Source organism: Oryctolagus cuniculus, chromosome 2 (assembly GCF_964237555.1).
Source record: "Oryctolagus cuniculus chromosome 2, mOryCun1.1, whole genome shotgun sequence".
NCBI lineage: Eukaryota > Metazoa > Chordata > Mammalia > Lagomorpha > Leporidae > Oryctolagus > Oryctolagus cuniculus.
Window position 1 is genome coordinate 33,406,224 of NC_091433.1, and position 14,080 is coordinate 33,420,303.

Consider the following 14,080-nt stretch of genomic DNA (forward strand, 5'->3'; position numbering starts at 1 on the left):
GCCTTCGGCACCAGCATCCCATACAGGAGCTGGGTTCTAGTCCCAGTTGCTCATCTTCCAGTCTAGCTCTCTGCTTTGGCCTGGGAAGGCAGTGGAGGATGGCCCAAGTGCTTGGGCTCCTGCTCCTGTTTGGGAGACCAGGAAGAAGCACCTGGCTCCTGGCTTCGGATCGGCACAGCTCCAGCTGTAATGGCCATAATGGGGGGAGAACCAACGGAAGGAATACCTTTCTGTCTCTCTCCCTCACTGTCTATAACTCTACCTGTCAAATTAAAAAAAAAAAAAAAAAAAAAAAAAAAAAAAGAGGTAAAGGCTCTGGGATGTCTGGGTTTAGTCCTAGCTCCCTTTCTGATTCCAGCTTCCTGCTAACATGCAGATAATGGCTCAAGTACTTTGGTCCCAGTCTCCTATGTGGAGACCTGGATTGAGTTCCAGGATACTGGCTTCAGCCTGGCCCAGCCTGGCCCAGCCCTGACTATTGCGGGCATTCGGGGAGTGAACCAGTAGATGAAAGAGTGATTTCTGGGGCCAGCGCTGTGGCACAGCAGGTTAACACCCTGGCCTGAAGCGTAGGCATCCCATATGGGCACCGGTTCGAGACACGGCTGCTCCACTTCCAATCCAGCTCTCTGTTATGGCCTGGGAAAGCAGTAGAGGATGGCCAAAGTCCTTGGGCTCCTGGCTTCGGATCGGCACAGCTCCAGCTGTTGCGGCCATTTGGGGAGTGAACCATGGGATAGAAGATGCTCTCTCTCTCTGCCTCTCCTCTCTCTGTAACTCTTTCAAATAATAAATCTTTAAAAAAAAAAAAAGATCAATTTCTCTCTGTTGCTCTTTCAAATAAAATAAACACAAAGAAGAGGAAGAGGAGGAGGAGAAAGAAGAAATAATATAATCAGAATGTAATTCTTAGAATCTCTTCCATATACTGGCCCCACACTACTAAAATATAAATACTTTCCCTACAATTTAACATTCTTTTAGGAATGTCTTTAGTTAGTGATAAGTTTCGGGATGCTAATTTTACTAAGCAAGCAATACTTGCCTCTCTTCCCACAAAAGGCAAACCGAATACAAAGAGTGTTACTAACATTTTCTATTTATTCATTAATAAAAAGTGCATAGTACAAGCCCTTTATCCCAATCCAAGTACTCAGTAAAAGATTAACAATAAACCCTGGATGGCACAGATATGATTTGTTTGGCATGATTTAAACATTTATAAAACAGCAATTAACATTTAGCCTATCACATGACCACTTTTGCTTTTAACAAAGTAATCAGATATAACACATGATTTTTATTTAGAAATATTATAAGACTAAATCTCTTATTGCAAACAAAATTTAACTCATTAACTGTTTATTTTTCCTTCTTTAAATTGCTGTTCTGTGTCTTAAACTAAGCTGGTCAAATTTAAGCACACAGAGTGACAAATTTCTATGGTTCCTTTGAAAATTTTTAAGATATCGGTAATCCATAAACATTATCACCTTGCATATCACAAAGACACTAAAAGTAGCTATGGAATAGCTGTACTCAATAGTTACTCTGGAAAATCTCTAAGGTTATAAAATATGACTTGTTGACCATGGGGTATGGGGAAGTGCTTGGAGAAATACATAAAATCTTTTACTGTAGATAGTTCCAATGTTTACCTTTTCCATATGGAAAGGAAAAAAAAGACCATTATTTTGCAAAAAAAGAATATTAAATGACTCTAAAACAAAAATTCTAAATGGCATTTGTGAAATGTTAAAAGAGCAAATAGCGAAAAAATGTAAGTTTTTATCTTTCTTATTAACATGTGTTTTTAAAACAAGAATTAGAGCCACAATTCAGATGAATGTTTATAAGCCAAGTAATCATTTTGGGCTCAATAAAAAGGCCACCTGTAGAAGCTGGTAGCGTTAAGTATATAAATCATTAGGTTCACAGGACCCTTTCTGTGCAGCACACCGTCCTTTCGAAGAATGCAGAGAAATGTCATAAGCAGAAACACCAAGACTCAGCATTTCGTTAAGAACTTCTGCTACCAAACAGACGATGCATAGTGGAAAAGGCTAATATATTCAGATGTAATGTCAATTAAGTGAATGTGACAGAAATGAAGAACTAGGAATAAGGATCCACACTTCCGGGTCTCTAATACTAGATATTCTGAATCCATGTTTTGACCACTTCTTCAACCAAAGCCATTTTCCATTACTTGGGAGTCTCAGGTTCAGTGAATACATCCATTGCTCTGCCAGCAGTTGGCTTTCTAGCAGGTCAAAGAACAGACTGTTGGGATACATGCGCAAGCCTTCAGAACTCCAGGGGCAAGAGCAGAAAAACAAAAGCTGCAGGATTTTGCCCTATCTTATAACTTATCTATTCCAGCCCTTTCTGCTTTAAATACTGAATCAGTGATACAGCTGGGAAGGCTTCCAGGCGCCCACGGCAAGAGGAAAACCCGTCACTCTGTGGTGCTCAGCTGTCTAGAATTTAACTTACCTGTGTCACACTACCCCTCTATTAGCGCAATTAACAGTTGGTTCTATTATCTCAAGAAGTGGGGCACAAAGCCAGGATGCACAAAGCCAGGATGCACAAGGAGGAGGCAAGTAGCCAGTGTAGGACTATATAATGAGATGAAACACTTACGATGTTTATGGCCTAGAATGTAATGATAATGAAGGGGAAAATAGCCTGTGAGTGTCACATAATTCTTTAGAGTATTAAATATTACAGTGATATAGAGAATTCAAGTCACACAAATAATTTCTCAGAGCTATACGCTGAATTGTTAGAGCGGCTACAGCGGGTGGGGCATGGGAAGCATCCTTACATTAATCACCAAGTGTCTTCTAGTTCCCATAAATCATCTGCAATCAGGTGCCAGGAAAACAATCCCACAGTCACATCAGTCACATCAGTCACACAGACATTTTTAAATGCCATTTGTATTCACTTTTTTTCAAACCGAGCAAGAAAATGTAACCTTTTACTTCTCACACACACTGCAAATTTTCACTTCTATTAATGCTCCTTCCTACGCTGATCCATCCCATAATCAAAGAGAATGAGATCAGAGCTGAAAAAAATACCCTTGATTGCTTCTCACTGTCCATGTTTCCCCTTGGAGTATATTAAGATTACACATTTTCTAAGAGGGATAACAGGACTCAAAAATTTTCTTCAAAAAGAAAAAGGCAAAGAAAAGAGGCATTCAAATAACCTACCAGGCCCCAATACAAACTGAAGATAATTTCATTTAACATGTGATAGGACAGAAAAGAAGCTTCCTGAGAGGCACTCATTTTAAAAATAAATTATACTATAAATTATCATCATATAGATTACCCCTGGCAAAGGCAGAATTACTTCTTCCTCCTCCTTTCAGGAACCTTGTAAGGCTAGTGTACAGTGGCTTACAAATGTCACATAATGGACCATAAGTCACCCACCATATTGATGAATCGTGTTTATTTAAATTTTAACAATAGACACTTTTAATGGTGGGGGACCAATAAACAACCGTTTCATTTCTTTCCCTCTCCTACTCTAGGCATAAGCCAGTTCTCTAATGGGTGCCACAGATTTCAGCTGTAGTTTGTAAAATACTTCAAGAGCTACCACAGTCCCAAATACTAGAGAAAACTGCCATCCGCAAATAAACTACCAAGGTAAATTTAAATATGGTGTAGTTCTAATTCTTTTTCATACAATCCCAGATAACCCCAAATAACTTCATAAATACCTTATGAAAAAAAAATTAAAAACCTATCAAAATTATTTAAAATATTTAAGTGCAGATATCTCAAATTTCCTTCAATCAGGCCAGAAATCACCACAAAAAATTATGATCACAGTTACAAACAGAATGAGTGGAATGTTTAAGTTTAGGACAACCAAAAAGCCCCATGTATCTTTTAATATAATCATTTACTCAAATATACTGTAGATAGGAATGGTGATAATACAGGAAGCAAAAATAAGTTTGCAAGTGAAATTTCAGAAGCTCATGAAAACAATACCATCCCATATTGCAGATGCGAAAGGAAAAACAGTTCTAATGGGGGTAAGAGTACTCTGGTCATCTTCGTTCATTTGGTCGTGCAAGGTGTTGACTATTTTCACTTCCCATATCACAAAGTTAGTCCACAGGAGGAGCTGGTGGATCTTGTCCCTGGTTTTACAAAGAAATGTTATTTAACACAGTTCTTAAGTCCTAGTGCATCCAATCTAACATACAAGAGCAACAAAGCTCCCCAAACCTTCCATCCCAAATGCTATACTTATTTGGACTTCTCAGGTTTTCACACAAGGGAACTCTAGATTAACATGGTGGTCCATCAATGCTTCACTCACTCTTCCCTGTGGCGTGGAAGAAAGGGAAATGGCCTAGCAGTGATGTGACTCTCCCTGCCAGCTCCAGGGCTGATAGTCAAACCAAGAAAGGTAGCTTCAGCCCACTCGCTACAGTGAAGCCAGAGACTTGTGTCTGTCACCGCAGAATGTCAACGATGCAGCAAGCGAGTGGCTCCTCTTGCTTCTGGCAGCCATGAGAGGGCCCACCCTGGAATGAAGCTGACAGCGGAGGCAAACTAGGTCTCTGATGGCTCTGTGGATTTGTTAATCGGAAACACTCTCTCTGGATTTGTTCACTGCAAACCAATAAAACCACTTAATTAAATCTGTTTGAATTGGTTTTCGTTATTTGCAACTGAAAGCATCTGAACAGTAAAGCAGAAATCGTAACTTTTAGAATCTTCAGGAAGATTTTATTTGTTTACCCTGACATGCTATATGAGGCCTTAATTCAGGGTGATTGTTATGTCTCTCTGGAATCAGACAGTATATTTTCTCAGGTATTCCTGGGGCAGTAGGACTGCTATTTTTGGAACCTCTACCCTACAACATACTAAGTTCTAGGGTCTGAAATCCTGCATGTCTGTCTCTTGAAAAGCAGGTCTTTCTTGAAAACTAGCTCTTCTGTGTAGGTTGCACAAACCCAATTACTTGAGTAACATTGCTGTCTCCTAGGGTTTGCACACTAGCAGGAAGCTGGAGTCAGGAGCTGGAGACAGTTATTGAACTCAGGTACTCTGACATTGAATGCAGGAATCTTAACTACTAAATGCTCATCTCATTTTTTTTTTTTTGAAAAATTAATTTATCTGAGAGGGAGGGAGGGGGAGGAGAGGAAAGGGGAGGGGAGGAGAGGAGAGGAGAAGGGAGGGAGAAAGAGGGAGGAGAGGAGAGGGGGAGGGGTAGAGAGGGAAGAGAGGGAAGAGAGAGAGGAGAGTAGAGGGGAGGGGAGGGGAGGGGAGGGGAGGGGAGGGGAGAGGAGGGGGGTGGGGGTGGGAGAGAAGAAAGAGAACCAACTATTATTCATTAGTTTATTCCACAAATAATTACAACAGCTTGGAATGGCCCAAAGCTGGGAGCTAGGAACTGAATTCAGGTCTCCCACTTGGGTAGCAGAAATCCCATTGCTTAAACCATCACCTTCTGCTTCCCAGGGAGTCCAATAGCAGGAAGGTAGAATTGGGAGCAGAGTCAGGTCTTGAACCCAGACACTCAGATATGGGATGCATGTGTCCCAAGTGACATCTTTTCTTTGAAAATTTATTTTTATTTACTCGAGAGGCAGAGTGATGGGGAGGGGGAGGGAAAGCTAGAGGAGGAGGAGGAAAGGGAGGGAGATGATCTTCCATTCATTGGGTCTAATTCCCAACAGCCACAGTGCTGGGACAGGACCAGGCTGAAGGCAGGAGCCGGGAACTCCATCTTTGTCTTCCACATGGGTACCAAAATCCAAGCATCCAGACCATCTCCTACTGCTTTCTTAGGCACACTAGCAGGGAGCTAGATCGGAAGTGGAGCAGCCAAGACTTGAACTGGCAGGCTGACGAGGGATGCTGGCATCTTAAGAGGCAGCTTAACCTGCTGCACCAAGATGCCATCCTCCAAGTGGCATCTTAAATGCTACACAAACATCTACCCGCAAGTGTTTTAACCCTTACTATTTAAATAAACAAGTAAAATTTACATATACTTATTATGTACAACATGCTATTTTGAAATGTGTATACAATGTAGAATGGCTAGTTGAATTTAAGTAGTGAACATATGCATGAAAGTTTTTTAAATTTTCAAATCAAATAGAAAAGAAAAATAGAATATTTAATAGAGGAGTTCCTTTAATTATAGTACTGAAAACTCCCTGTTGGGTTACCTTATCATACTTTGCATTTAGAAGGTTCTAAACTAGTTCTAATTATGACTATCAAGATGTATCCACATGAGTGACTCCTACCATTTCTTTAACCAGCTCATTTGCTATATTGTGATGCAGACCTGGAAAACAGGATCTCTCTTGATGAGAAAACAGGAGGGATTTAGCCAGACAGCCTCAGCGTGTCTACTGTATTTAATAGCTAGGACAGAAGTGGCTCAAACATTGGAACTGAAGCTAGGAACAAGGTGTGGGGATTCTGGAAGCATGAGAGACAAGGCATCAGCTGTGAGATGCTGGAACTGGGCAGTGCAGGGGAAGCAGTTGAGCAATGTTGCTGTGGGTTAAAAGTTGGATCATCTTTTATATTTCTCATGCGTGAAAAGCCAGGAATTCATCTTAAAATTGTTTTTGAGCGACTGGACTATGCTTCTTCCTACACTCAACTCCACAAACATTAAGCCATTTGAGGCCACAAGACTTACTAGGGTTCCATAGGAAGAACTTACTCTGTGAGTTGAGCGACTCTTTTGCCAATGTAGGTTTTCATCCCAAACTCATTCCCTTCCCCAACCACACACGCCCCCACCTAAGAAGGACGTATAACATACAGCACTTACATTGTGAGGACTGGTTGGCTTTCCGGGTAGGCTGGATCCTCTTAGATTAGGAGGTCTCAGTAAGAACAAGATCACTGCAATAAGCACCCAGGCCATCAAGATCATAGTAACACTTACGCCATTATCACCAGAGGGTCCCGGCACTAAGGACAAACACAAAATCTATTTGTAACAAAGACTGTAGCACTACTATAATACTGGTAAATGTAAAAACCAAGTCTAATGTTTAAAGTGTCAGCCTCAAAAATTGTATTCATATAAAATTATATTAATAATTTGTAGAAGTACAATTCTGAAGTAAAGCACCTTCCATTTCCCTTTCCTCCACTGAGGAAATGTACATAGTAATTGATATTAAATGGTCATAAGTCAAATTCTAATAAGTGAAGGTTTTCAACAGTGCAGTAGTTCTTAATATTTTTGAGGTAACAGAATCCTCTAAGAATTTGATACAAATTAAAAGCTTTCCATTATAAAAAACCATGTACCATAAACATTCAACAATGTTACTTTTTAACGAAAAGGCAACATCTGGCTTGCCTACTACATAATTATTATTTATTTTTAAAGATTTATTTATTTGAAAGGCAGAATTACAGAGAGAGAGGGAGAGAGAGGTCTTCCACCCACTGGTTCACTCCCCAAATGGCCGCAGTGACCAGGGCTGGGCCAAGCAGAAGCCAGGACCAGGAGCTTCACCCGGGTCTCCCATGTGTGTGGAGGGCCCAATGACTTGAGCCATCTTCCACGGCTTTCCCAGGTGCATTAGCAGGGAGCTGGATCAGAAGGAAAGCAGCCAGGACTCAAACAAGCACTTATATGGGATGCTGGCAGAGCAGATGGTGGCTTAACCCACTATGCCACAGCACTGCCCCAAATTATTATTTTTTAAAGATTTATTTATTTATTTAAAAGGCAGAGTGACAGAGAGCGGGGAAGAGAAAGAGATCTTCCATCTGCTGGTTCACTCCCCAAATGGCCACAACCATCAGGGCCAGTTTGAGTCTTTGCTGCATTACTTTTTTTTTTTTTTTTAATGATTTATTTATTTACTTGGAAGAGTTACACAGAGAGAAAGAGAGAGAGAGGTCTTCCATCCGCTGGTTCACTCCCCAGATGGCTGCAACAGCTGGAGCTGCGCCAATCCGAAGCCAGAAGCTTCTTCCAAGTCTCCCACGTGGGCACAGGGGCCCAAGGACTTGGGCCGTCTTCTACTGCTTTCCCAGGCCATAGCAGAGAGCTGGATCAGAAGTGCAGCAGCCGGGACTCAAACCAGTGCCCATATGGGATGCTGGCACTGCAGGCAGCGGCTTTACCCGCTACACCATAGTGGTGGCCCCACTGCATCACTTTTTTTTTTTTTTAAGATTTATTTATTTGAAAATCAGACTTACACAGAGAGAGGAGAGGCAGAGAGAGGGAGGTCGTCCATCCGATGGCCCACTCCCCAATTGGCCGCAATGGCTGGAAGTGCACCGATCTGAAGCCAGGAGCCTCCTCTGGGTCTCCCAGGTGGGTGCAGGGGCCCAAGGACTTGGGCCATCCTCCACTGCTTTCCCAGGCCACAGCAGAGAGCTGGATCAGAAGAGGAGTAGCTGAGACTAGAATCGGCGCCCCTATGGGATGCCGTGCTTCAGGCCAGGATGTTAACCTGCTATGCTACAGCGCTGGCCCCACCACTGCATCACTTCTGATCCAGCTCCCTGGTAATGTGACTAGGAAAGCAGAGGAAGATGGTCCAACTCCTTGGGCCCCTATAACCACATGATAGAACTGGATGGAGTTCCATGCACCTTGGGTCTGGCACATCCTTGGCCTTGGCCATTGCAGCCATTTGGGGAGTAAACCAGTGGATGGAAGGTATCTTTTTCCCCATCTCTCCCTCTCTGTAACTCTGCTTTCAAATAAATAAATAAGATAAAAAGAGGGCCGGCGCCGTGGCTCAATAGGCTAATCCTCCGCCTTGCGGCGCCAGCACACCGGGTTCTAGTCCCAGTCGGGGCACCGGATTCTGTCCCGGTTGTCCCTCTTCCAGGCCAGCTCTCTGCGGTGGCCAGGGACTGCAGTGGAGGATGACCCAACTCCTTGGGCCCTGCACCCCATGGGAGACCAGGAGAAGCACCTGGCTCCTGCCTTTGCATCAGCGCAGCGCGCCGGCCGCGGCGGCCATTGGAGGGTGAACCAACGGCAAAGGAAGACCTTTCTCTCTCTCTCTCTCACTGTCCACTCTGCCTGTCAAAAAATAAAAATAAAAAAATAAAAATAAAAGCCAGGAAAAGAGGGCAGGTGTCTACCCTAGCAGTTAAGATGTCCATATTCCCTTAGGAGTGTCTGGTTCCACTCTTTTCTCCAGCTTCCTGCTAGTGCAGACCCTAGGAGCTGCTGGTGGTATTTTGGGGTGCAGGGCCCAGGACTTGGGCCATCCTCCACTGCAGTCCCTGGCCACCGCAGAGAGCTGGCCTGGAAGAGGGGCAACCGGGACAGAATTCGGCGCCCTAACCGGGACTAGAACCCGGTGTGCCGGCGCCGCAAGGCGGAGGATTAGCCTAGTGAGCCGCGGCGCCGGCCCCTCTTCCTGGCTTTTAAATTTTAGATTCCTCACAGTCAGTCTTAGGTTCCCTTCTTTTATTTTTTTTAAAAGATTTTTATTTATTTATTTGACAGATAGAAGTTAGAGACAGTGAGAGAGAGAAAGGTCCTCACTCCCCAAATGGCCACTATGGCCGGCACTGCTCTGATCTGAAGCCAGGAGCCAGGTGCTTCCTCCTGGTCTCCCATGCGGGTGCAGGGCCCAAGCACCTGGGCCATCCTCCACTGCCTTCCCGGGCCACAGCAGAGAGCTGGACTGGAAGAGGACTAACTGGGACTAGAACCTGGCACCCTTATGGAATGCTGGCACCGCAGGTGGAGGATTAACCTAGTGTGTTACCGCGCCGGCCCTCCCTTTTATTCTACATACTCTCATCCTCACCTATGGCTTCCTTCACCTTCTGAATGCAGATTACACCTAAGTTTATACCCAGCCCCACCCAACTCTGAACTCAGGAACCAAATACTCAATTGTCTGCTGACATCAACAGTTCTCTATTGTTTTTTCTTTGCATCAACAGTTCTAAGATGTGCACTGGAGTAATCTGGTACCTCCTTAAAAAATGCAGAAATTTGGGGTAGGCACTGTGGCACAGTGGGTTAAGCAGCTGCTAGGGACACCCACATCCCATATGGGAGTGCTTGGGGTCATGTTCCATCTCCACTTCCAATCTAGCTTCCTTCTATTGTGCACTGTGGGAGACAGCAGATGATGGCCCAAGTACTTCGGTCCCTGAAAAACACAGGGGAAACATGGGTGGAGTTCTGGCTTCCTGGCTTCAACCTGGCCCAGTCCCGGTTATTGTGGGTATTTGAAGAGTGAACCAGTGGATAGAAGATCTCTCTCTCTTTTGGATCTGTGCTGTGGCATAGTGGGTAAAACCTGGGCACTAGCATCGCATATGAGCACTGGTTCTAGTCCCAGCTGCTCCACTTCCCATCCAGCTCCCTGCTAAGGTGCCTGGGAAAGCTTTGAAGGATGGCCCAAGTCCTTTGGCCCCTGCACCCATGTGGAAGATGTAGAAGAAGCTGCTGGCTCCTGGCTTTGGACCAGCCCAGCCCTGGTGGTCATGGCCATCTGGGGAGTGAACCAGCGGATGGAAGCTCTCTCTATCCCCCTCTCTCTTGTGACTCTGCCTTTCAAGTAAAAAAAAAATGAACTTTTTAAGAAATGCACAAATTTTACCTTGAAGTTAACATATTCAATAGGCCAAACTAAAATCATGAGCAGTGCCTCCTGGCCCTACCTCTCCACTACCCACACCAAAGTGGATCTCTAGTTATCCAACTGTCCACGCCAGGAACTAAAGATAAACACCTTTTATTCTCTCTCAATGGCTCTCTATGTAATCCATCATGAGGTTTCCGTCAATTTATCTCCTGTAAGTCACTCAAATTTATCCATGTCTAGCTCTGTCCTCCCACTTACACAAGCTACCAACACTTCCTCTGGTCTCCCGTAGAGGCCTCTTAACTCATCTTCCCTGATCTACTCTGCCCCCTTGTCCTCTCCACTCTTGTTGGAGTGACACTTTCTTGAAAGTATTATTAAATAATAGCTAAAACTTGAATGGTTACTTTGAATCCGGCATTATCCCTCTTAATCTTCTTTTAAATTTTGTTTGAGAGGTAAAGAGACAGTGAAAAAGAGAGATACAGACAGACATCCATTGCTTTACTTTCTAAACACCTGCAATGGCTAAGGCTGGGCCAGGCTGAGCTGAAGCCAGGAGCTGGAAATTCAGTTCAGTTTTCTCAAATTGGTGGCAGGAGCTCAAATACTTGAGCCATCACTGCTGCCTCCTAGGATGTGCATCAGCAAGGGGCCACGGTCAGAAGCAGGGCCAGGGGTCAAACCCAGGTACTCGAACATGGGACATGGGCATCTTCTCTGCTAGGCTACATGCCCAGCCCTTGTCTCTAACAAGAAATTCTTGTAACAATATTACTTCATGGTAGGTGCTATCATATCTTCATTTTGTAGATGAGCAAACTAAATGCCAATGTCATATAGCAAAGGTGGAATTTAAATAAATTTAGTCTCATTTCAGAGTCTGTGTTCTTAAATTCTTGGCTGTGGCATAATCTCTGACAATACCACACAGTGAGACACACTCCTGAAAATTACTAGTCATGTGGAAAGTAAAAACAGAAAACATAGGTTCAAAAAGATTTCTGATAAACAAGTATAAAACTAGTTAGGTCAAATTAGATTATTTAAGGAAATCTAACCCCAATGCCAATTGTTATGTTATTCAATTTGAAGAGTGAGTACCTTATTATTTTGCATGCTTTGCAAGGAAAAGATTCTGAAGCTTCAGAGTTCAACCTCAGATTGCAAGTTTGTATTTCTAGAAAAAGTAACACTGAAATAAAAAATCCCTTTTCAAGACTCTCCTAGCGATATGACTTTTAGTTCCCTGCAAACGTCTCCTGGCTTGCTCCTGGTTGCAGCCTTACTTCCTGTGTGTTATAGCCAGAAGTCTGCTTAACACACTCTTCTTAACAACCTAGTGACTCCCTCTCCACTGCCTCCTGCTTCAACTCTGAGCCCTTTAACTTCACTTTTCCTCACTTGACTTGGACCTAAGGCTCAAACACTTGAGTTCCTGTTACCCACATGGGATAACTGGATGGAGTTCCTGGCCCCTGGCGTCAGCCTGGCACAGCCCTGGCTGTTCAGGAATTTAGGGACCAGTAGATGAAGATTCTGTCTCTGTCACCCTGCCTTTTGTGTAATAAAGAAATAAAAATAAATAAATGAATGTTCTTTTAAAAAGGAAAGGTGGGGGCACACTGTGGCACAGTAGGTTCATCCTCCACCTGCGGTGCCAGCACTCCATATGGACCCTGGTTCTAGCCCTGGCTGATCCTTTTCTGATCCAGCTCTCTGCTATGGCCTGGGAAAGCAGTAGAAGATGGCCCAGGTGCTTGGCTCCTTCACCCACATGGGAGACCCGGAAGAAGCTCCTGGCTTCGGATAGGCACAGCTCTGGGCATTTGCAGCCATTTGGGGAGTGAACCAGTGGATGGAAAACCTTTCTGTCTTTCCCTCTCACTCTCTGTAATTCTACCTCTCAAATAAATAAACATAATCTTTAAAAATAAAAAAAGCAAAGGGGTGATAAATAATACGTATTTACATTTGCATGTACATGTACAAAGAAACTCTGGGAAGACTTTAGAGGGCTAACAGCACCTAGAGAAAGGACCTGAGTAGGTGGGAGAAACTGAGTAGAGGGACAATTTTACACTACATACTAATTGCCTTCTTGATTTTTGAACCAGAGGAAAAAAACGAAATAGAATTTAAAAGTGGCCTAAAATATTTTGGGAGTGAACATACTGGGTTTCTGAACTGACTCGGTCTCTCTGAAGCACAGAGATGGAACAGAGGATGAATGGGAGTCACTGGAAGTTTTCTGTGATTCTCTGCAGTTCCTTACAAGACCCACTTCATGAAGTCTCAAGAACAGAAGAAAACCAGACTTGAGAGTGACCCGGAAAAGTACGCACTAGCTAATGACTACAAATACCAGAAGCAGCTAATTTCAAGTCAGCACAGATAGGTGAATGGGCCTCTCACTCGTCTGGCCACCACGGTGTTTATTCTGACAACTCCTCAGCTTGTAAACATTAAGGAGCACAATCACATAGGGGATGCAAAAGCTGTTCCCTAACTAGGAACTCCCTATAAATTATTTGCTTTAAGAAGTACTTTCCACTCTATGGTTTGAAAAGATATAAAAGCATAAAAGTGTTAAGAGGGTCTTTGTACACCAAAATACAACATTCCCTGTTCTGCTCAAGCATTAAGTCTTCAGTTACAAGCAAACAGGAGAGCCAATAGCAGAAGCATTACAAATACGATGTCAAATGGAAGAGTCATGGGGAAGCTGTTAACTTAGCTGAACCTCAGGAGGGTGAGGGGGTCAAGAGGGGGGCTCTGCGAGCAGGCAGATCCCAAGGGATTAATATTATAAATCTACACAGGTTTCCAGTGGGAAAAGAAGCAGCAGAATAGCAGTGAGGGGGCAAGCTTCTGGCTTAGTTGAAAAAATGCATGCATCCCATTATCAGAATTCCTATGCTCCAGTCCAGGCTCTTAGCTTCAGCTTCCAGCTACTGCAGACCCAAAGCAGCAGCAGGATGGCTGAAATAACCGGGTTCCTGCCACCGATGTGGGAGACCTGGACTTAGTTTCTACCTTCGGTTTCAGCCAGGTCTAATCCTGGCCATTGTGGGCATCTGGAAATGAACTGGTGCACGAGAGCTCTGTCCTCCTTTGCCTATCAAATAAATAAATTGAACAAATAATAGAGGATTTGAAGAATGAGGATATGAAGCATCATCTTCATGGTTCCTTAATATAGATATACACCTGTACTACCTTCAAATTGTGTTTTGTGAAGGTGTTCCTGGGTTTAATTTCAATTTAGCGTTTTGTTTAGAGAAATACAAGCTGAACTGAAAAGCATAATTTGTTTGAAGGATCCCATTTAACAAAAAAAAAGGAAAAAAGATTCTGAGTATTACCAAGGTCTCTTCCAACTTTAAGATTCTATGAAAGCCTGGAGCCAGCACTGTGGTACAGTGGGTAAAACCACCATCAAATGTGCCGGCATTCCACATGGGTGCCAGTTTGAGG

The 14,080-nt window shown here is 43.5% G+C and overlaps 1 protein-coding gene across 2 annotated transcripts in view; it reads right to left on the reverse strand.

The window, feature by feature from the left end:
- Window positions 1–1,081: 1,081 nt before the first annotated feature.
- Window positions 1,082–14,080, reverse strand: part of SMIM14 (small integral membrane protein 14) — an 80,209-nt gene continuing 67,210 nt past the window's right edge. For both annotated transcript variants that reach the window (XM_051842486.2, XM_070068124.1), the window contains exons 4-5: window positions 6,844–6,986; window positions 1,082–4,171 (exon numbers count right to left, since the gene is read on the reverse strand). In XM_051842486.2, coding sequence (XP_051698446.1) covers window positions 4,139–4,171; window positions 6,844–6,986 — 176 coding nt within the window. In that variant the 3' untranslated portion in view covers window positions 1,082–4,138. The remainder of the gene's footprint in view (window positions 4,172–6,843; window positions 6,987–14,080) is intronic.